The 23,750-nt window shown below is 34.4% G+C and overlaps 3 protein-coding genes, 1 non-coding gene and 1 pseudogene across 6 annotated transcripts; 1 reads left to right on the plus strand and 4 right to left on the minus strand.

Moving 5' to 3' along the window:
* Nucleotides 1-1,255: 1,255 nt before the first annotated feature.
* On the minus strand, nucleotides 1,256-4,974 carry LOC118063105 (uncharacterized). Of its 2 annotated transcripts, XM_035077025.2 has the most exons (2): nucleotides 2,819-4,974; nucleotides 1,256-2,493 (listed from the first exon to the last, which is right to left on the minus strand). In XM_035077025.2, exons 1-2 carry the CDS (start codon nucleotides 4,698-4,700, stop codon nucleotides 2,441-2,443), a joined length of 1,935 nt encoding a protein of 644 aa, XP_034932916.1. In that variant the 5' UTR covers nucleotides 4,701-4,974; the 3' UTR covers nucleotides 1,256-2,440. The 2 variants fall into 2 exon arrangements, with proteins under 2 accessions (XP_034932916.1, XP_034932917.1); XM_035077026.2 differs by lacking the exon at nucleotides 1,256-2,493 and having other exon boundaries at nucleotides 2,662-4,973.
* A 1,502-nt stretch (nucleotides 4,975-6,476) lies between these two features.
* Nucleotides 6,477-6,549, plus strand: TRNAF-GAA (transfer RNA phenylalanine (anticodon GAA)). Its single transcript has one exon. It is a non-coding gene; the product is annotated as a tRNA-Phe (tRNA).
* Nucleotides 6,550-8,826: 2,277 nt separating this feature from the next.
* LOC118063104 (uncharacterized) lies at nucleotides 8,827-10,499 on the minus strand (annotated as a pseudogene).
* A 3,883-nt stretch (nucleotides 10,500-14,382) lies between these two features.
* Nucleotides 14,383-18,651, minus strand: LOC118063103 (uncharacterized). 2 transcript variants are annotated; one of them, XM_035077023.2, is made up of 7 exons: nucleotides 18,380-18,651; nucleotides 16,592-18,259; nucleotides 16,438-16,492; nucleotides 15,996-16,144; nucleotides 15,794-15,880; nucleotides 15,049-15,177; nucleotides 14,383-14,868 (listed from the first exon to the last, which is right to left on the minus strand). In XM_035077023.2, exons 1-7 carry the CDS (start codon nucleotides 18,482-18,484, stop codon nucleotides 14,698-14,700), a joined length of 2,364 nt encoding a protein of 787 aa, XP_034932914.1. In that variant the 5' UTR covers nucleotides 18,485-18,651; the 3' UTR covers nucleotides 14,383-14,697. The 2 variants fall into 2 exon arrangements, with proteins under 2 accessions (XP_034932914.1, XP_034932915.1); XM_035077024.2 differs by having other exon boundaries at nucleotides 16,592-18,255; nucleotides 18,380-18,650.
* A 2,172-nt stretch (nucleotides 18,652-20,823) lies between these two features.
* LOC118063102 (agamous-like MADS-box protein TM6) lies at nucleotides 20,824-23,071 on the minus strand. Its single transcript, XM_035077022.2, has 7 exons — nucleotides 22,626-23,071; nucleotides 22,420-22,486; nucleotides 22,277-22,338; nucleotides 22,066-22,165; nucleotides 21,463-21,504; nucleotides 21,337-21,381; nucleotides 20,824-21,235 (listed from the first exon to the last, which is right to left on the minus strand). The coding sequence occupies exons 1-7, from the start codon at nucleotides 22,811-22,813 to the stop codon at nucleotides 21,014-21,016; spliced, it is 726 nt and encodes a 241-aa protein (XP_034932913.1). The 5' UTR covers nucleotides 22,814-23,071; the 3' UTR covers nucleotides 20,824-21,013.
* Between the last annotated feature and the right edge of the window lie 679 nt (nucleotides 23,072-23,750).

Raw genomic sequence — 23,750 nt, forward strand, 5'->3', positions numbered from 1 at the left:
AGCTTACAAGCGTGGCATTGAGTCATTCCTGTCAACCTCCATTGCTGTTAAATTATCTATTTGTTCATAATTAACTTAATTATGACATGAACTTGTCAGGAAATACATCATCAAGTTAAAAGGGACATCTGATATCATCATCCTGATTGTATATCTAGCAGGAATTGTGCCAGAGAAATCATCATCTATGGTAGAATTAAGTTTACTCTGCTTCCGAAGTACTATATTGGAAATACAAACTGGCAATTGGGATTGTGTGCGTGCACTAGGATCCTTTGTCAGAATTCTTGTAACTTATGATTCAGTAACAATTATAACCAGTGCACTAATCAAGAACAACGAAAAACAGTTGAGAATCTCTGTAAAATGTTCTTGGCTGATAAGCTTTGAGGTTTTTACTGTTGATTATGGGTAGAAAAGTTCTTTTAGCCGCCCACAAGAAGTCTTTTCTTCAATAAAAGTGATGAGGACAACGGAGGAAGGAAATTTCCAAAAGCCGAAAGAAAAAATGGAAAGTTAAAAAGTCCAAGGAATTCGTTGTTTGTGCTATGTGCATTTTACACTAAAGAAATGTGTGTTGGTCCTGTTCTTGTCGTGTCGTGAAGGAATCTACACACAGCTTTATTTTGTAGCTCCTGCAGAAGTGAAGAGCTTGAGATGATGAAGCCATCAATTGCTAATGTTGGCACAAATTAGATATATAATGTAAACATTTATGGTGTCAGGATTGGATCCTCAGTTACTCGGTAATTGTTTCCAAAATCTCATTGGATCTGTCACTGAAAACATAAAGCTGGTTTGTTGTCTTGGACCAGCCAGGAACGGAACCCGTGTCTGTAATTTTGCAAAACTTCTACAAGATTTAATGGCTACGTGACAGCAAGATCAGAACCCAGAACCCTAGAGAGTTAAATCTTTTACTATGTTCTTCAAATGAGCTTAAAAGTTGACCCGCCGAGCCATTCCTGTTCTTATAACTAGGATTTGGACTGAGCTAAACTAAATTGCAACAACGATAAAGGTTCATTTTCAAATTTTATAAGAATTGAAGACGAACTCTGACTGTTGTTCCAGGCCCATTTGAAGGGCCTGTGTAGTAGACTGTTTGGAAATCAGATCCATTTCCATGAGCAGAAATGGAACGAAGAAATACGCAGATCCAAATATTTGAAGTTTTGAACCTCTCTAACCTGCTTTCTCACCCAAAAACAGTCTATTTTGTTTCTGTACATATTACTTCGCACAGACAAGTTCATAAGAAAAAAAAGCTTAGCATAGACAAGCAAAAGACATAGAGACCTGATGAAGCAAAAGAAAAGATGCCATGTAGAGGGGAAACCCTCCATATGAGTGCTTTAATACATAACATCAAGAGCTCACATGGAGCTAGTCAAGCAAAAACACTTAGATATCTTAGTTGAAGATGAATTTACTGCATCAAATTTTCATGATCAGGCATGTTCTTCTCGTTGAAAGGAGAGACAAGGTAATCTTCAGATTTAGGCTGGAACACCAGAATTGAAATAGCACACAGAAAATTTCGTGCACTCTATATTTTCTAAAATAACAATGAAAGTGTCAAATTCTGACTATTCCAAAACTTATATTTTTTTTAATTTTTATATCGTTTTTGATATATTAGTGTTAAAAATAATTTTTTAAAAATATAAAAAATTATATTATTTTAATATATTTATAAATAAAAAAATATTTTAAAAAACAAGGTAAACTCAAAACCCCATCTTAAAATGTAAGGAATAACTATGATTTGATGGGTTGGGTTCACATTGACATTATAATTGTGTCTTGCCAATAATCAGTTAATTCCCCTGCCAAAACAACTTCTGAAATAAAAAAATGGCTGTGAATGGATGGCAAGTTTGAAAATTGAAACAAACTTCTGTAATTAATATATTTAAATTCAATAAATTTACAATTAAAATTTGTAATTGCATAAACAAAATACTTTGAAACATGGATATTCACCATTAAATTAAATTGATTTACATAGTTAAGTTTAGCATCTGGGTTGAATATTTAATAAGTATTTAGTATTGTGGTATATATTATTTTTTAAAAGTATTTTTTTAATAGAAAATAAATTAAAATACTATTTTTTATATATTTTTCATATCAATATATTAAAATCATCTAAAAATATAAAAAAAAATTAAAAAAAATACTTTAAAAACATATTATAACACAAAAACAAACAGTAATGAAAATTTGAAGTAGTCATGCTCTCTTTTGAATGCCCAGAGCGGACTCGCATCATTATACAAAGAGAAAAGTAAAAGGTGGGATTAATTATTGATCTCTGATGCAACTTGAGAGTGATAAACAAAAAGCCTTACTGGACAAAAAAAAAATAGCCTCCAGTATTCCAAGCTTAATTTGTCTTTTTGATTGGTTAGCATGGAGTAAAAAGGTGCGACACCTTTTAGCAAGCACGCCAGGCTCCACAGAAATGGTTTCTCAGTCCAGTCATTGTCACTGCAACAATGGTAGAGAATTTGAAAGGATTCATTACTAGCATGATCTATTCATACTCATTGTTGTCTCATTCAGTTTACAAGAGGATATGGACATATGATCATTTAGCTTATTAGCTTTGAAAGGAAATATAAAGTTGGAAGAGATCAAGGAAAGAGACTAATCATCTGAATAAATACCAACTTTTTCAATCAGAAGAATTAGTATGAAACATAACAAAACTTTGAACATTAAAAGAAAGTTGAAAAGGAAAAGAAGGGGAAAAAAAGATCTTTCAGAAGATATTAAAAGTGTTTGCAAGGAGGAAGTGGGGTTCCACACAAACCAGGATTGTTCTTGAATGCAGACGCAGGAATTATGGCTTTGTGAGGAGGAATCCTGCCTCTTAGTCTGTTACTTGACACATCAAATTGCTTTAGCTCCTTCAGATTTAGAACAATCTCTGGAATAGCACCAGTCAGGTTATTTCTTGAAAGTAAAATTGTGGACAACTCTTTGGCATCGCCAAGCTCCTCCGGTATCATCCCAGACAGCCCAGTATTCACTAGCTTCAAAACCCGCAATTCTCCCATTTTCCCAATTGACTTTGGTAGTGATCCTCCCAGTGTGTTGTGTGATAGAACCAATGAACTAATAGAAGACATTGCTGGTCTCTCTCCTATGTCATCATCAATTGGACCAGTGAACATATTGTAGGAAAGATCAATGGAGTTAAAATGGCCTAGTGGGTCTTGGACTTCTTTAGAGAATATTACATTTAAGTGGCCACTGAACTTGTTGGAGTGAAGATCAAGATCCATCAGAAGTGAAAGGTTCTTGAATTCAACTGGGATGGATGAGTGAAATCCATTATTTGATAAGTTGAGAAATGAAAGGCTAGTCATGTTACCAATCCACCTAGGCAGCTTTCCTGTTAATGCGTTTCCTGACAAGTCAAGTTGTGATATTGATGATGAAGATAGCCAGTGAGGAAGTTCCCCTTCAATCCCTGTATTTGCCACCATAAGCTGGAAGACTCTTAATTCCTGGAACCAGTTTGGTATTCTAACTAGTCCTAACGGATTATATGAAAGATCTAAAGTCTGTAAGCTCTTCAACTTAGCTAGCTGAGGAGGAAGCTGGCCGGAGAGTCGGTTTCTTGATAAATCAAGTGTTTGAAGGTTGAGTAAATTTCCAAAACTTGAAGGGATCTTTCCTGTAAAATGGTTGTTAGAGAAAAATATATCAGTAAGAGCTGTTAGATGACCAATGGTTGCTGGTAGTTTTCCAGTGAGCTTGTTATTCTCAAGGATTAGCCTTTGAATCTTTGAGAGCTGGCCAATTGATGGTGGTAAACTACCAGATAACTTGTTTTCTGATATACGACAGAATATCATAGAACTAAGTCCAGATATCGAAGATGGTATCCTTCCTGTGAGCTGATTTTGATTGAGATATAGTAGTTCCAATGCAGCAAGTCCACCAATGGACTCTGGGATGCTTCCAGTTATCTGATTTTCAGATAGATCAAGATATCTGAGATTCTTAAGATTGCCAAAGCCTGTAGGAATTCTACCAGTAAAGTTGTTACCATGTAAATCAAGCTTAGTTATCATAACCACCTTGCCAATTGTTGGAGGAATTGGCCCCGACAAAGCATTTCCTGATAAACCAAGTTCAGAGACATGTGTCCAGGATTTCATAACAGGTGGAGGAACAGTACCAGATATAAAATTGTCACTAAGATACATCTTTTCCAGCTGAGAGAAGTACCTTAATGTAAGTGGTATTGACCCAGTGAGCTTGTTTGTATCAAGAAAGAGATGTGTGAGCTTTGACAACTTGCCAAGTTCTTCTGGTATTGGTCCCTTCAAGTCCTTGAGATTACTCAGGTCTAAAACTTGAAGACTGGACAAGTTTCCCAGATAAGGAGATAAAGTTCCTGACATATATGTGTCCTCAATGAAGTCATTGTCTGACACAAGACCAGGACGAGATACATTGACAACTCTGCCTGAGACATCACAAGCAACACCTTCCCAAGAAGTGCAGCAATCAGAGGAAACTCTCCAAGAATGCAACAGTTTTGATGGGTCATCTGTGATTTTGTGTTTGAAATCAAGTAATGCTTCTTTATCAACTGGGTGGCATGCCTTGGAAGAGGCTAATGTAGAGAAGATGAGAAAGAACAGAAGTGAGAAGGTTTGGGCATGCATTGAAATCTCCATGGACAGTTTTGAGACTGCAGTGCTGAGGATTTAGGATCTGCCGCAAATTTAGCAGCTAGAAGAAATGGTGTTCAAATAGTTATGTGAGGCTCTTGTGTTTAATTTACTAAAAAAATGGGTAAGTGCAAGGTTGTTCAGGATTGAGAAAAGCCATGGCCCTTCTCCCGTGATTGAGTTAAATTAGGCCTCAAAGTCAGAGGACACACACTAAAAGCATCCTGTCGGTGTGCTGAAATAACCAAGATACATAAATGCTATGGTGATTCATCTAACAGTGGAAAACACTATCAAAGGTTATGGATTCTTTTTTCTTTGTTTTTTTACTCAAATTATCTACTGATAGACCCATACATGCATTGGCAAGTGCTGTGTAAGAGCACTTTGGACTTAATCAGTAAATAAAATATTCAAGCCTCGTTAAGGAAATAAAGGAAGTAGCCCTGCTGGTCAGCAGTCACATCATTACCATTTTATGGCACCTCAAATTAACAGCTTGCCTTCAATAGTATACCTCACCTCCCATTGTTGACTGCTTGGAGCTTTCTTGCATTTGTCAAGCCAAGTTAAAAAATAACCACTCGCTTTGATTGGGACATGGGCTTTCTTGTAGATCAACTGTTAGGCATGTGAATCTGTGTTTGTCTTGTTTTCAATCCTGTTCAATTTGGCTATACATCCAAACTACATACCTGGAATTTTCCTGCTGTCCTAAAAACATGACTGAAAGCAAAAGGTTTTGTTCTTTTGTTTGGATAGCATAAAGACATATAATTAAATTACTTGAAGAACAATCTGACAGCATAATTATCAAACTGTCTGTAACCCTTGATTTGAAGGATATTAAGGGAGTATTTGGTAATACGGAGTATATTTTGAAATTAAAAATGCATTAAAATAATTTTTTTTTTCCGACATTAACATATCAAAACCATTAAAACAAACATCTAAAAACATTAATTTAGTATATTTTTTCAAATAAGAATTAGTTTGAAAAACAGGGTTACAAACACTGCATGCTGTTATCCAATATAATCCTTAGAAAACAAGCAAATTGGTACTTTGGTTAAGGGTGAGGAAGATGCTGTTCACGAGTCTTGTTGACTAGGCTTGAGTGATTATGATTAACATATTCCAGATTTTTAGTTGGTGGGAAGTGAGCAGGACGGTCCATGATTGAAGAGGCAAGCATGGCTGAAATGTGAGTTGAAGTTTATGATTGGATAGGCTAAGAGCCAACTTGTTGCCATGAATGCTTGAGTGGGCACTTACACATTTGTTGCCATGTAAAAGCTGCTGCTGCTGCTGCTGCAACTTTCCTTTTGGATAAGCATTGTGACCTGGAATCCAGTAAATTATAGTGATGAATCTTTCTGTCCATCTTCATAAGATGTCCCCGAGAATATGAATGTTCGAGGCCATGATGATAAATCCTGTGGAGTTCAGAGATATCTAGGTCTAGGAGAGATTATTATATATAATAATAATTATTATTATTATTATATTATTGCTTTTAAGCTTAACCCCGACCATCATCATGCCACGCCGTCACGGGTCTACCCATTATGGGTTTTTTTTCCCGTGCCTTTAGAATTCATGCTTGGATGCAAAAATGGAAAATGCATCATGATTTTCTCATCATCAGTTTGCACCACAGAAGTGTTACCTTGTTCAAGATAAAGGGCAATCCACTGGAATCTACCGGATCAGGCCTTGCAAGAACATTCTACAAGTTATAGTATTATATACGTATTATGATGGAACGAAAGGTCTCATCTTGCGGGGATAGCTCAGTTGGGAGAGCGTCAGACTGAAGATCTGAAGGTCGCGTGTTCGATCCACGCTCACCGCATTTTTTTAAGCTGCCTTGTCTTGTTCAAGGAAATGGGCTTTGGGCTTATAAGAAGGCTATTAATGAGCCCGATGGGTCTTTCAAGGAGGATAGAGAAACTCTTTCAAGCAGCCATTACTTTTTTGGGCTCCTTCAAGTATTGGGCCTGTAATTGCTGTTTGTACGAAATTTATATCAGGAAGGAACCAAACGTTTAACGTGTGACTTCGATACAATATTGTAGTGGGACCTATTGACTTCGATAATAAGATTTGTTATAAATTAAAGTATTTATTTATTGAGAAAACCATGATTATTGAACAATTCTAAAATTATTTAATTTTATTCATTCATATTTCGAAAAGCTATTATAATCATTTAAATAAAAAAACTAAAAAATCATAATAATATTAAATAAAAACTAAACTTGGGAAATTATTTATTTGAAATAAAAAAAAAAACTATAAAAGCATAACGATACAAAATATAAAAAAGAATTAACTATGAAAAATATTTATCCATGTTAGTATTCATTTGTTACATGGAACTTGTTATCAAGTTCATATCTCATTCAAAAACTATCCATCACAAATATTATTGTGTTTATGTACCACCTCATCGTAGATCCCTAAGCATAACATATTTATATAGAAATGTCTCATTATGGAATCTCATTATCAGGTTTTTCAATAATAGTAATTAATGAACACAAAAATAACACACTAGTTTCTAAACATATATTTTTCAAAGGAAAACCTCTTCATTCCACTATTACATGAGCAAGTCTTATTTTGCGATATTTTTTGGTTATAGATTTAACAACACACACCAACTAAGCCAATAAAAATCGTTTAGTTTTAATACAAGTTTTCAAAAACCTCTAACCATGGTGATTTAATAGTACATAAAATAAAAAATACTAGAAATTATTGCACTCTCATATCAATTAACAGAAACGGAAATGAAGAATAATAAGATTTGTTATAAGTCAAAACACTTATTAATAAAAAAAAATACTATAATTAAAACAAAACTTTCAAAATATTTATTTTTATTAATTTATATCCTGTTTATCGAAAAAACTATTATAATCCTTTATATAGAAACAAAACTAAAAAGTCATGGTAATACTAAATAAAAAAATAAATTAGAAAAACTATTCCTTTCAAGTGAAGAAAAACTAGAAAATTATAATGATGAATTAAAAAAAATTAATTTAAAAAAAAACCCTATGATATCATATATATATAAAAAATTTATACTGCATTAACCGAAACTGGAAATATAGGTGTTTAATTGATAAATTAAAAATATAGCAGCTTATTTGACAGATTTGTAAAACTATAGGGCCAAATAATGGGTTTTGCCAAATCTCTTGCATTTACAAATTTTCTGACATTTGCCACTAGGGTCTCAGGAGCATGTGCACATTGACAACCATAAAGCACGTGGACCTCCATGCCCAGACAAAACTTTATGCGCGTCTGCCCCACGTCCCATAAATTCACGTGGACACAACATTAAACCTGTCAGAGGATACCCTAAAAACATCTAGTACTCGATTCCCTTGTCTTAAGCAAAAAAAAATAAAAATCAACTTCATCATTACGACACTATCAACTGCAAATTCGCCGTACCTAACATTCCTAAAACCAAAGTTAATAACTCGTCGTGATTCGAAAGCTACGAGTTTGCTAGGATTATGTAATCAATGAATTTACTGTTTATTTTTATATTTTAAAATAATTATTTTCTAATTAATATTTTTTGGTATTTTAATATAGATATCAAAAATATTTTTTTAAAATAAAAAATTATTATTTTGATATATTATTTTTAATAAAAAATATTTTAAAAAACAACTTTAAATACACCCTGTAACACTGATATTGTTTTATTTTTTAAAAAAAAAATTAAAAACTTGAAAACACATCAATACAGTTTTGATGAAATTAATTATTTAAATTTAATTAGATTAACTTTACTTAAAATTTTAAACTCGACTCAAGTTCATATATAGAGTCCTGATAATCTAATTTAGATGTAACTTATTTAAAATCTCAAATTAACTTGTAACTTAACTCAAACACTGAGGAAAACCAATCATAACCTATTTATTTATTTTTATTCTTTCAAATGATTTTTTTTTTTTATTTATAAAATTAAAAAAAAATTAAATCAATACATACTCATGCCTCATGACCGAGACTTACTTGAATCCACCCGGTTTAAAAACCATGCTCAAAACCCAAATGAAAGAAAGAGATAAATAATTATTAACAACAAAAACTAAAGTAATTACATTCAATAATAATTACTAATTACATAACATTTCTCGTGGGATAAAAGGGCTAAAGCTCTTACATTCCACATGTGATTTTTGGTCACCACCTTGACAAAAAAAGAAACTAAGAGGACAACGGTACAGGCAATTATCATTCAACCTTACATCAGCAAAACCTGGTTGGAGCTCCATTAAAGGACCCGGTATAGGTCCATACAGGTAATTCCCTCCTAAAAAAAGCCTGCCAAATGGAGACAATCCGGATCCGGGTAAAACTGTTTTTATTGCGAATTGGGTCGGTATCATACCTGAAAATTTGTTGTTTTCAAGAGATAAAGCCGAGAGCTTTGGCATTAAAGCCATGAAATAAGGCAGAAAACCTCGAAGTTCATTATTGCTTAAATCAATGGCTATGACTTCACTTTTGAGAACCGTGGTTGATGGGAATGGCGGGGATTGTACGGACGTGAAAGAATTGAATGAGAGAGTGAGTTGTTGAATTGAAGGGTGAGTGAAGAGAGGTAAAGGGACCGAGTCGCTGAGATTGTTGTGACTCAAATCAAGTACTTGTAAAAGAGCCAAGTTTTTGAAGCTTCGAGGGTCTAATTTGCCTTGTAAGCTATTGTTTCTCATTGAGATTTGAACTAAAGATGCTGGTAATGTTAATGGGACATTACCTGATATGGCATTCTCACTAGCATCTAAAAAGGAGAGATTTTCAAGAGAACCCAACTCGGGAAACTCACCAGCTAGCTTGTTTGCTTGAATTTCTAGCCTTTTTAAACTAACAAGACCATTGAAACTTGCAGGAATACTGCCTTGAAGATTGTTGTTGTCCAGATATAGCTCTTCCAGTCTACTTAATGAGCCAATCGAGGTGGGTATCTCACCAGAGAACATGTTTCTCGACAGACCAAGTCGACTCAGTTGAGTCAAGTTGGATACAGACTCGGGGATTTGGCCATAGAAGAAATTATTGGAAAGGTCGAGTGTTTGTAAATAAGGGAGGTTCCAAGAAATGGAAGCTAGCGAACCCGAGTAACCAGCCTGATCAAGACTGAGCTCAGTGACTCTACTTGACTCGGATACTACAATGTCACACCTGAACCCACAAGTGAAACTCTCACTGAATAAATTATCACACGGGTCAACGGTGAAGTCCCATGAACTCAAGCAAGAACCTGGATTAACTGAGTTTCGGTCCACCGCATTCTTGACCTCCTTCAAAACCTCTATATCACCCCAAAATGTCTTCTACTCTGCTTCCACTAACAGCCCAGTGACTGTAATGAGCAAAACTAGAGAACATGAAGCAGATTTGAGAGCGCCCATTTGCTGGTTTTCTGCTACAAGTGAATATGAGAATTGAAAGTTTGAAACTTGCAGCTAACAAGATAAGGGGATTATTATGAAGAATGTATCAGAGTTAATCAAGACCGTTCATTAGGAGAATCAGAATTGAGAGGAGTCCTGCAAACTACAGAGCTGGGAAAGGAAGACAAGAAAGAAATGGCTTTTTTTGAGATGGACACTTGTGCCTTCTGTGGGGAGAGTGATCTTGTTTTTTGGGAGTGGCTTCACGGGGAACTTGTCAGAGCCTTCTTTAAAAGCTTCCTTGTATTTAAACTTGTATGGATGCGCAAATGCCTCGAGAAAGAAAGAGTAAATGGTTTACTTGGGTCATTCGTGAGGGAGGAAATGTTTGTTGGGATCAAATATGAGTGAGAGAATTATATAATAAATCATATATTGTTCTCTTATTTAATATTTGAAGTTTTTATGTTGAATTAATTTTTTAATATGATATTTAAATTTATTTATTAAGTAATTATGAATTTAAATTTTATTATTTTTATTCTATTTAATAAAAATTAAGGGTGTAAATTTAAAATTTAAAAATTTTTTACTTGAAAAAATGTAATAAATTTTTTTTATATAAATCACATATTAATAACGTCTTATCTAATTGGGTGAGGATGAGATGATTCTTTAATAAATTTTTAACCATATTTATTTGTTGTGGGTTATATACGATGAAACAACTAGCTTTGCTGTCTAACTTTGAATCTCAACATAACCTTCAAAGCCACCGAATAATGTCTTAGAGTATGTTTGTTAGTATGGTAGCGGTTGCTTTTCAAATAACTTTTTTGTGCTGAAATGCATGTCAATAATTTTTTTTTTTTAAAAAAAATTATTTTTGACATCAGCACATCAAAATGATCCAAAACATACAAATTATATTAAATTTAAAAAAAAATTGAATTTTTTGGAAATGTGGTGCTCAAATAAAATTTTATCTGATAGTTTAAATTACCATGATTCTTTAATAAATTTTTAATTATATTTATTTGCTGGTTTATTGCATTAAGCAAAGTTTTTTTTTTTGCCCTTTTCAACTCCGCCTTGGCCAAGGGTTGAGTCATTAGACACTGAGTTGACCTAATTGTGGTCGGTAGTAGGGACGCTTTTGTTGATTCATATATGGCCTAAATTTACTTGTCCCAGCTTGAGCTGTCCTTGTTCTTCCTGTCATCATCCATGATTCCTTGAAGATAATTTGGTAAATTGAATGGTGAGAACGACGCAGAAAATGAAAGAAAGAACATCATTCACTGTTTGTAAAAATGTTGGGGACAAAAATAATTTGAAATAAATTTATGGGTATGGAAAGTTTTTCACGAGCTGAGAACTTAGATTCTGTGGAGTACAGAACAAGGGCTTCACTTTTTGAAGCCCCATGTCACATGGGAGCACTTGTACGTAATTGTTGATATCTACCGCCATTAATTTTGCTTTCAATGGAGGGAAGGATGCGTGCCCTAGATTGCTATCAGAACCGGTGATCAGTTCTTGATCATGGCAGATTGCTCGGTGGTGGTTGTACTTGCTGTATAATTAGAATCGAATGCCGGCAGGTATGGTATATATATGATGCGGTTGCTGCAAAAACTCTCTCGGAGGGTGGTGGATGGCTAGGGAAATCTGGTCCCCTGTGCAGAAGTTGGTGGGTTATATATGATGAAACAACTAGCTTTGCTGCCTAACTTTGAATCTCAACATAACCATCAATAGCTCGAAGAATCCTTCATTGCCGAACAATCTTCTTGATTTTTGGTTTTCATTTTCCAACATGGTTTCTTCAAAAAATTTTTTTATTAATATGAGTATCTGGATCAACTTAGATGTACTTTAATTAATTCTATGGTCATGAAATTAACGAATATGTAAGTTTTTAATAGTCCTAAGGTTTATAGGACTCAAACTGATGACTTTTAAATAATATACTCAAGACTTGATCAATTAAGCTATACCTCTCAAAATTAGTTTCCTCTTATTTTAGCCTAGAAGCAAGGCTTAATTTCTGCAATAGTTTGTGAGTTATAGGTAAATGCCGAGGCGAAGCATCAAACAAAACGATGATATCTACTTCTCTAGAATTTCATAGGTTGGGGTTGCAGGGACAACAACCTCACAGTACGGTAAAGAAAAATTAGAAAAAAAAAATATTAATATTTCTTTGATTGTTAGGATTCCATGAACGGCTAGGTTTTTGTAAGCGATTTAGATTCAATTATAAATATGTAATTCTACTACAATACAGTTAAAAATAAAAGCTTTTTATTTTTATGAATTTAAATTCATTACCAAACTATATTAAATTTTATTTTTCATTATAATATTCATCGATAACTGCAATAACGGTAATCTCATTGATTATGTGGCAGCGTAGAGGATGGTCAATACTTGGTATAAAGAGTAACCAGGGGAGGCAGAGTTTGAGTGAAATACAATCAAGCCATTTTATTTTTTTTATCTTTTTTTCTTCGTAGTACCATGTTTTGCCACCAAAGATATTTTTCAACGGCCATATCCATTAGATAAATGCTGGTGGGGATCCTTACATTTTTTAAACTGGGTAGTTGGGACGTGTTTAGTACATGCCACGTGGATTGCAAATAATGTCGTGGATAAATTTCACTATTTTTCCTGTCGCTGCTTGCTTCACAGAGTGGAAAGCGGTAGAGACAGTAAGCGAATATTGGTTGGAAACTTGGAAGGAACTCCATTGTGGACCCTCACAAAAAGATTTTAGACACAGGTTTAATCACGCTTAAATCCAAATTAATTAAATATTAAAAATAATGAGAAAAAATATTAATCTAGAAAATTTTAAGAAGGAAAAATATTCTAAAAAATTAAGATGAAATCTAAATGAAAAAAATTGACAAAGAGTGGAATAAAAAAGAAAATGCAATTCTAAAAATTATTTTCAAATTAAAAATTTAACAATTAAAAGAATAAAAATCAAATTTAACAAAACAAAAAATTAAATGAGAATAAAATCAAAACAAAAATCTCATTTAATGAATTATTTCATAAATAAAAAAAACATAGACTAAATGAAAGAAAAATATAAGTTTAATTGTTGATTTGAAAAATCAAGGGGCAGACCATAAACATCGAGAAAGAGAGGGGAAAAAAATGACCATCGACTCTAAACCAATGTTTTTTTTTGGCGCACAAGCCATAAATTCATGGAGAAAACACCGAGATGAAGTGGATGCCATGCCAAAATGACTTTTTGGCCACTAGCATTAGTCACACTTGTCATCAGACTGCAGAGCAAGTGAGATTTTTTTTTTTTAAGAGATCAAACTACCCCTGACCGAACACAATAACAAAAAAAAAAAAAAAAAATGATCAATGACTAAACTACCCTTGGACCCTAGGCTTAAGAAAATAAACTCTAAGGGCAAGTAGGTCTTTATATTGTGCCTATAGAAATAAAAAGATAAAAGAAACCTCCATTGTTAGTTCAGTTTTTTTTTAATTCGAAGAATAATATAGTTATTTTACCGTACAAAATCAAACAAAAATACCCCTCCATCACAGCCTAACACTTTCTTGTTTTTTTAAGGGCACCAATATAATTTATTGTGAAAAAAAAAAAGTGAAATTTCCATCTGGTCCCTCATCTTAAAATGCCAGAATGATCAAATTACAAAGACAATCTTATACTCAACCACTAGCCTCCACTTTCTTTTTTCTAATGAATTTACTAATCTCATCCATGGTACAATGTATCCGTGCAATGCATGCAGGGAAACAATGAATTCACCATCACCTTCAGGTTTTTTTTTTTTTTTTTAAAAAAATCTTGTGAAAGTCAAATTTCATCTGACTGGTCCACTAACTGGGGTAAAAAGTACAGCTTCGAGTGAGGAGTTATGGAAACCTCGTTATTATCACCTCCGTGCTTATCCATGTGCCCTAAATGTAATCAAAATTCCTTATCACCGGTGAGAAGAAAACTTGCTTATAACGGCGACCAAAACCGTCACAATGAAAACCATGTCTATCACGATGGAGACCTCTTTATCATCACTTTATCCATGTTTCCTCAATGCAATCAAAATTTCTCATCATCGGTGAGAAGAAAACTGCTGATAACGGCTACCCAAACTATCACCCCCCCCCCTCTTCCATTCATGATTCTGTAGCTGAGCGCCATGAATCATTATGAAATATGGAAGGCTTACAATGCACACATACACAGACTAAAAAAGTAACAGCAAGGAAACATTGGCATCAGCAATTCAGCATTGAATTGGCACCTTCTTCATCCAAAAGGGAACGATAGAAAAAACAGTTCTTGCCAGCTATGACTTCTATTCAGCTATTCTAATTTCTCACCTTTGGGATCTACTATTATTCATATACATAACATGGATTATCTATAAATTATTTGTACCGCATAACATTGTCTATACATGGACAATACAAATGCTAGCAAGAAATTTGGGTACACTACTATGAAACTTTTTTCCCTGCCCTAGGAAGCTTGAAAAGGAGAAACGAACCTGCTGATGACATTTCTCAAGTCACGGAACCCCCTCAGACCATTCAAACTTGATATCAGTTTCTCGGTGGTTATTCCCTTGTTCTGACCATTCAAATTTGAAATTGTTTTCTTTCTGGTTTTTGGTGACATTCCCGAGATGCTGCCTCACAGATTTGTTATTCACTTCAAACACAAATGCCATTTCCCTTATCTGCAGATACAACAATTTCAATTGTATTAATCCTCTTGCAAGTAATACCAAACCAAGGCAAGAAATGCAATAGTTCAGTATGGAAGAGCAGCGAAAATACAGTGGAGCAAATAAATGACAGTAAAACTACTCTAAATAGATTTAAACTTGGAAACTATGAAGACTGCAGAAGCTGCATACCTCAATCAAACTACTTGACCTCAGACCCATACTCTGTCCAGTAATGAGTTCTTTGCCGTTCAAAAATATCGGACTCCTACCGAGATTTTTTAAAAAGAAAGAACCATCTCCTTCCATCGTTATGAGTGCCTAGCAAATGAGAGACAACCAGTCATGCTTTCATGCAACTCAGAGCAGCATAGGATCTTAAGAAGCTAAAATGAGGGTCTGACGGGAACTAATATAAGCAGCAAATATTTTATTAAGAGAAACAATCTACTTCAAGTTTTATAAATGTCTGGCATTGCTGAACAGAAATATAGATTAAAAACATCTGACTAGAGTGCAAATACTTCTCTCATCTTTGGATTCTAAACTAGCTCCTCAGGTAAGAGAAAACAATGATCAGGGTCCCTAGGCCAACCTCAAGATGGTGAGATACACATTCAATTCTACAGAGAAATTTTCCCTAATAATTTTTTTTTTATTCCTTTATTGCTACTGTTTTTGCTCCTCTTCTTTATGTCCTCTTCAGTTTCATGTTCCCTTGAGTTTTATAATGAATAGTGATGCTCATTTATGCAAGCAGTCACAGACCATGATACCTAAATAAAAAATTTAAGACTCCTAAAAGTCTGTATCCATAAATTAAAGAGAGGTTTGTCAAGTGAAAAGGAACAACATAAACTCAAGCTCTGGCAACCAGATGTAAATGCAAAATCTAGAAAAAAAAAATTGAATCAAAGGAAAATTAGAGAAATCTCACCTGCCGTCTTGATATTTTGTTGGCAGGCCCTTCTCTTTTCAAGTCAATATCAACATCCATATCATCTGTTGCTCTGCCGAGCATAACCTACGCATAAACAGGAGGTTCATAAGAACAAGAGAGCAATCCTACGAGTAGATAAATGATCAGTCCCTGATATGTTATCTTGAAAAATAAAAGGTCAAACATCAATTTAACATGCCTTGGTGTCCTTTATATAATGCTTCAAATGGCGCCCATACAAGATAGCAAGTGCTCCTTGAGATGCAAGGGCTCTTTGCATAGAAGATCGAGCACACTGTTCCAACCTTATAATTGTCCTCGTAGCATCTTCATTCTGATACCTTGAGACTAGAAAGTTCAATTTAACAGAAATTAGCTCAAGTTACATGAAAAATCAATTAAATAGCAGAGTTATTTCAACTATCTGTCTAAAGAATCAAATGTCTTTCTCCTTTATTAGTTAATTGATGTTAGTCGCCAAATTCAATTAATTAGTGATCACCACTTTTGCCAACTACCACCAGCAATTAAAAAGTTATTTTGAGGCTAGTGTGCAAATATATATAGCTAAGTGTGTGACTCTTAAGTCGGATGTGTTTGCACAATCAAGTAACACAACAAGCAAAACATCAATGCCCTACCTTCATGATTAATAAATGAATCCGAATCATCCGGGCATAGATCCATTTCAAGTATCTGAAGGAAACAAACAAATATATAAGAGAACAATCTAGGAAATGTATTTAAGCAGAGATTCTGAGAGGGTCACCAATTAACAAAATCTAACTAATTTACCATGGCTTCAATGTCTGAAAAGCAGGGAACATCATCATCACTACCAGTTTCTTCCTGATTTGATGTTGAGGGTGCTGAAACAGCTTTTACAGGGAAACTTAAATTTTCATGGAATGTCGCTGACTTTAGTAGTCCAACTGTAGAAGGAGTAGGAGTTCCCGGGGCTTCTCTGCACTGAATTGGGTCTGCATGGGCTGTGATAACTGATCTAGACATCAAAGCAGGAGACTCACATTTGGCTCCATAAAGAACATGTTGGTGTCTTGGACTGGATACTGGCAACATAGTCTGCCCAACCATCCGTGGAGAAGTAAGACATTGAACAGGATTTTCCTCTTTCTTCAGCAAGATTAGCTCTTGTTTGCAATCCTTTTGATTAACACTCGAGGAAGGCAGGTAGGGAGTCTTCTTAGAAGTTTGCTCTATTTTGGGAGAAGAAAATGTTTTAGCTAGGAATACATCATCATTGCATGGGATCTCAAAGTCTTCCATGTTTAGAACGCACTCCATCTCTCCATCATTTTCTTCAGCAGACAAAATATTTGATGCTGATGTAGATGATGGCGCACTCATTTCTAACACAAAATTACTATCCTGATTGCCACCAACAGAATACGACTCCTCTGGAATAACCTCTAACTCTGCAGGGCATGCACTATCAGGAATTCCAAGGCTTGTATCTGATGCTAATATCTCTGGAGCTTTAACATTAGGCACGTCACCCTGAACATCAATAGGAGAACTCACCAAAAGTGTAGTAACACTATCGTAACAAGATTTATCCATCGCATCTTTCCCATCAACATCCATAAAAAGTGGCGCATCCTCATTAGGAAAGTTCAAGAGCGAGTCTGAAATATCTGGAAAATCAGATTCTGAAATTGCAGTTGACCTATCAAGTGCATCAACAGTAGGTTCCTCTTGGAAAGTTACTCCTGAATGGTTGACAGCCACTCCTGCCAAACTTACTTTATTCCCATCGACAACATCATTGTCTACCAACATTCCCTCTCCAATATTACCTTTACCTTCAACACTCGCACTAACTGGCATTTCAGGCGCAGAAACATCTTCCATCGTTTTCCACAACGGCACCCCTGGCACCAGAGACGACTCCACCTGAATCAAAACATCTCTTTCCCGCACACCACATGGCCCAGCTTCCTCACCTCTCTCAGATCGTAACTCAACCAACCCATCTCCAATATCCTGCACATCCTTTCTCACATTTTCCCTCTCGAAACGCACATCCCCCACTCCACCTTCATCCTCCCCAGAAAATCCAAAATGCACTCGATCATCCTCCCCAAACCCACCATTCCCTTCACAACCACCGCCATCCAGCGAACCAAGAAAACCTAAACCACCACCACGCTTCCGCATTTTCTTCCTCATTGCATAATACAACTGCCTAACACATTCGAATTTTCTCTTAACAGGATCACTTTCTTTCACAACAAAACCAAATTTACTGTTGCCATTACTACTACTACTTACTTTTGAGTAAGAAAAATTAGAAAGTTCTAACTCTACCATTCTACTAGATGCTTCGGTGGATACCTCATTATCATACAGCAAAGAATGCCACCGATCCCTCAATTCACGCACACTAAATTTCCTCGAAAATCTCACAGCTCCTTTCGCTAGGGCTTCCAACGATGCACCTGCCTTTAACCAATAGAACACCAACAGCACAGAGAATTAAAATATTTTTTTCGAAAGCTAGGGTTTGGTGTAGAATTGAGGAATGGAAAATGAAGAAATCCAAAATGAGAGAAATGAAATTACCTCGATAGCGTTTTTTAACAAGAGGTCGTCTTCGGGGATCCACGAAGGAGGAATTGAAGTGTTGGTAGTAAGAATAGGAGTGGCAGTAGCAGAAAGTGCTGCCATATATGATAGTACAAGAGATTTGGAGGGAGGGAATTTGGGATTTGAATTATGGGGATTTGATTTTTTTATGGAATTGGGAATTGGATTGGGGATTTGGGAGGAGTGAGAGTGAGAGAGTGGAATTGAAAAACGCGGGTAACGTTTTTGTGAATATCCGTTAGGATATTACGTTATGGCTGAGGAGTTAGTTTAGACGGCGTCTGTGAGAACTGGATCTCTCGGGTAAGGGGTTTTTTTTTACTGTTTAGGTGAAGATTACCTTTTTTGCCTAGTGAGTTTCGGCAAATTTTCATCTTGTCAGTGTTTCAAACTTGATATTAAAAAGGATATTGAGGTGCAACAAAGAAAAAGCAAATTTTATCCGATTGGATTTTGATGGAAAAGTGAAGGTGTTTGGTTTAACAACAACGTGTATCGGTGAATCGGTGAATCGAACATCAAATTCATTTAGGTTTTAAATTAAATCATTCAAGTATGATTAATTAAAAAAATAAAAAAAATTAGTGGGACGTGATAACTCTTGCCAATTATCCTATGATGAATATAATTTAATATTTTTAGTACAAAAAAAAAAATAACGTTGGAAAGAATTATCCTTTTACTGTGGCGGGTTGCCGGTTCTCCTATCAAACTAGGGGATCAATTATTTAATCAATGGTTACTCATGTAATATAATCTTTTAGCATTATATATATCCAGTGTGATAATAAAATGACGTTTATGTCCCTCCCATACAAAAAAAAAAAAAAACTTGCCTTTAAACTAGGAATATTTTAGTCTTTTTATTCTGTGCATTAATCAATAAATAATTGTTCAAGGGAGTAGTTGTATTTTCAGTGAAATAACCTAATTACCTGCAAGTTAAAAAAAATTAACATTGGTAGGGGTATGGAGATCTTTTCATTTATTATATATATAATAAAATGGTAAATATGTCATTTGGATATATGGACATTACAACATAAGATCAAGGGTATTTAGATCTTTTTACTAAGGTTTTTTTTCTTGTAATTGTAGGGTGTTTGTATTGCTTTCATTTTATATTTATTAAACATTATAACATAAATGTTTTTATCTATTTTTTATCCAATTACATACTTTTCAAGTTTTTTTTTTTCAGGTTAACATAGTGTTTTTCTTTTTTTATTTTGTACACTTATTATTATTGTCAACTTTTTTATTATCTGATTAAAATAAAATCAACTTATTAAATATGATCTATCCTATAACTCTATAGAAACAAAAAAATTCTACAAAAAAATTCTTACTTGTTTGTGCCCTATAAATCTTTATAAATAGAGAGTTTTACCCTAAACAAAAGGAAAAAAAATTCTTCAAGATACAATTTTTTTTTTAAGACAAATTTTTCATGCAATGAAGCTCTCTTAAAAACTCTCAAACCTCCTTCATCTACACTTGAAATTTATAAATAACAAAGCTATGTTGGGTAAAGCCTAGACATAAGAGTTTTTCAACAAAATATCTTTTTCAAAACAAACTTTTCAAGTAAGGAAATTTTCTTAAAAGTTCTCAAATTTCCTCCATCTACAGTTGAAGTCTATAAAAAAACAAAACTATGTTGGATCAAGTTCAAACACCCTATAAAAATTCTTCAACAACACTTTAAAAACAAATAAAAAATACTCTTCAAAGTATCAAATATTATTTCGCAATACACGTTTAAATTTATGTTCTTACAAAGCACAAATCTTAACTTGATTTCACAAATAAATCAAGTCACCACATATCAAATTCAAGAGAAAAATCATAGCATTATTTATTTTTTAAATAGAAATTATACTCAATCACATATTTAATAAAAATTAAATATTTATACACATATACTTATTTAATTTCATGTTTTTTTTATTTCTTTAAAATGCATTTACAGTACTCACAGCATAGCACAAACACATATAAATACCTTGCTATTCTTTTTAGCTTTGCGTCTCGATGCTAGTGCTCATTTTGTCATGTTTTTCTTCTCTCGCTGTTTAATCAAATAAGGTAAGAATTCAGTGGATTTGGTTTGTGTACGGCGGCGGGGAAAGAAGGTTGCGGAGGCGTTGGTTTGGTATTGTCGACCTGTGCCAAATGGGGTTTGGGCAAAAACAGTGGATTATGCATTTGGTGCTTACACACCCTGTGTTGTTGACTCCCTAGTATATACATACACAAATACGTACATACACATGACGGTTGATCCAGCACATTTCAATCGTATAATTATAAAGCGTGCAGATCGTAAGGGATATTGCAGAATGCTACTCCGAGTGGAATTATATTTGTGAAAAAAAGCTTTAATATTTAATTAATCCATAAGGAATGACACTCCTTGCTCAAATCACAATCTAATAAGCTGCCATACACATTACCCTGGTCCCTGAGGTAAATTACAATCTATGAAAGTATTTTTACTTCCAGGTCCTTAATTAATTATTAAATAATATTAGATAGCATCTCTAGCTAGTGAGCACACGCATTTAGATAAGATGTCTGAAGAGCTGGAAGCTCGACCTCAAGCACCACTCAAGGAAGGCGAAGTTCATGGGCTCCAAATCCATCTTCAAGGTGAAGATTAGGGTGGTGGTGGTGGTGGTGGTTGTGCCCGTGATGCAGGCGGATTGCATAGAGGTTGGAAGCCCCATCTGCAAGTGCAACAGCAGCTTCATTGTCCGAAGCCCCATCTGCAAGTGCAACAGCAGCTTCATTGTCCACTAAACCACCCTGTAGATCCTCTAGTTTTGCTTCCTTAAATCCCAAAGCACAGAAGAAAATCTCAGGTTTAATCCATGTGTTTTTCCAAGTTGGGAAATTAGCGAAAACAAGCACATGAAAGTTTAGATTCTTACATATTCCATCAAGAGGTTTCCATGTCTCTCCTCTAGATTCTTCACCTGCAATTAATCGCCAGAGAATTTGTTCCAAAAGCTACATGCATGAAATTGAAGAGGTAAAATGTTCTTTTTATCACTAACCTTCTTCCTGTAGGTTTCGTTTTGTGTTTTGATCACATGGAACTGTAAATAATCAAAGAACGTTGAAATTGTAAGTGTAAAGCGTTACAAGGCATATCCCTTCTACAGATGAGTGTAACGGTAACCCAAAATCCAGTTCATGAAAATCCATAATCCAAAGGTAAAGAAGCACAAGTTAAAGCGTGTGTATTTTCTTTCTAACCAGGGTTTCCAAGAATCCCAAAATAATAAAAATTGAAATGTCACTTGAAGGATTAAAATAACTCAAATTTAAAAAAAAAAATGATAAAATAGTTGAACTAAAAATGTACATAAAACACCTACCGGTTAATATCATATTTATAAGATCTAACTTGAGAGTTTGATTAGATCTAAGATTCGAGTTGTAGATTGATGAATTTATACGAGTTGATCAAAAATTTAGCCTTTTTATATATAAAAAAAAAAATCCTCAAAATGACTTTGATTTGGTAAGAAAAAAAATTAGGTTCATCTAGATTAACTGCTTGATACACCGGACCGAACTCAAATCACTAGTAAGCTCAAATTTTAGGAATTAGAACTTGATAATTATATAAAGATGTTCACTTGAAAACAACTGACCTTCCGGCCACGCACACCATTCAAGGCTTCAGTCATATGTTGCTCAAGACCGCGCAGATGATCAATGCTCAGATCATTCAGGCCCTCTCCTCTCCTCTGCCTGTTAAAAAAAAATACCTTGATTAGTAGCTCCACAAATTTACAGATCGATATTCCCGTCAAAACCATAACCACATGCATATATGCGAAGGTTATTTCTTTTCAAAGTCACCTGATTTCTTTTCTCAGCTTATGATTGATATCATTCAGCTTCCTCAAGTGCTCTTGCATTTTCTGCAAACCTCACAGAAAAAATCCTTTGAAGAATCTCATATTCGTCCTGTAGATCAAACATTAGAAGAAAGAAAGGTTCACCTCGTATTGAGTGCCCCACAGATCTATGCCTAAAGTGTTCTGATATTGATCGTAGATCTTCTTCGTCCTGGTCGTAACAATAAAAACTACAGTTCCATTACCAAGGTTTCATAAAACTGCAACATAAAAGACAAGAAAAGAAAGAAAGAAAGAAGAGAAAGCACGGAAGAAATACTTAGACAGAAACATGATACGAGTATACGTACGATGTGGAGGGGCTAATGTACTCATTGAGTTTGTTAGTGTTGGAGAACATGATAAGAGAGACCTTAGCATCACAAAGAACAGTGAGTTCCTGGGCTTTCTTGAAAATACCATTTCTTCTCTTCGAGTAGGTGACTTGCCTGTTTGTGGGGTTTTCGATCTTCTTGATTTCAATCTTTCCACGACCCATGTTTTTTCCTTGCTTCTCTGTGAAAGCTGTAGCACTAAACAAAGGTAAATATTGAGGGAGAGAGATAACAAGGGTTTCTTGCACAGTACCTAGGCTTCTTGAAGGGAAAGAGAAGAAGATGAAAAGGGGTGAAAAGTAATTAAGTGGAGTTTCTAAATAAGGAAAGGGTGATGGAAAGTTGATTGTTGCGTAACTTAGAATGTCTGTGGCGTCTGAGATTGGATTTTTGAAGGGTAGCGTGAGAAGTATTGGGAGCTTCATACACCTTGACTGCTTGACATGACATGCAAGCAATTTACTGATACGACCTTTTCTCAAACCTTTTCCATGGCTGCGAGAGTCCTTCATAATCTGGTGCAAATCTGCTCAATGTGTAAATGTGTATGTATGGGTCACGTTACCGATCTTAAGATTTGAATTTAAAAAATAAAAAAGAAAACAAATCTTTTTAATCACCTTACTGATCTAAAAGTTACATTATTTTTATGATGTTAAATATTTTCCACTATAAACATCATGCAGAGCCCATTATTCAACATGTCTTGAGAGATTCTCGAGGAACAAAGAGAAGGGCTTACCCTCGATTAATTTTCTTAGATCATGTTTGATATGATTTATAATTGTAATTTCTTTTCGAATTTTCGAAGACCATGTTCTTAGTGCACCATCCAACTCTTTCTCTTACTATAAAAGCAAGTGTTTTTCTGCACCATTTGATAATCATTTATTTGTTTTTTATTATTCTAAAATAAAAATAATCATTTTTAAATCTAACCCCGCGGTAATCTGAGCAAATTTCAAATACTATGTCAAATAAATAGATTTAGGTTAATTTAGCTCAATTTATTTTATATTAAAAGATAAAATATAATATATTTTTAAAATAAAAATTGATGTGGTTTAATCGACTTTTGATTGATTTTTTTTTTCAAACTAA

The sequence above is a fragment of the Populus alba genome, chromosome 7, assembly GCF_005239225.2.
Source record: "Populus alba chromosome 7, ASM523922v2, whole genome shotgun sequence".
Taxonomy (NCBI): domain Eukaryota; kingdom Viridiplantae; phylum Streptophyta; class Magnoliopsida; order Malpighiales; family Salicaceae; genus Populus; species Populus alba.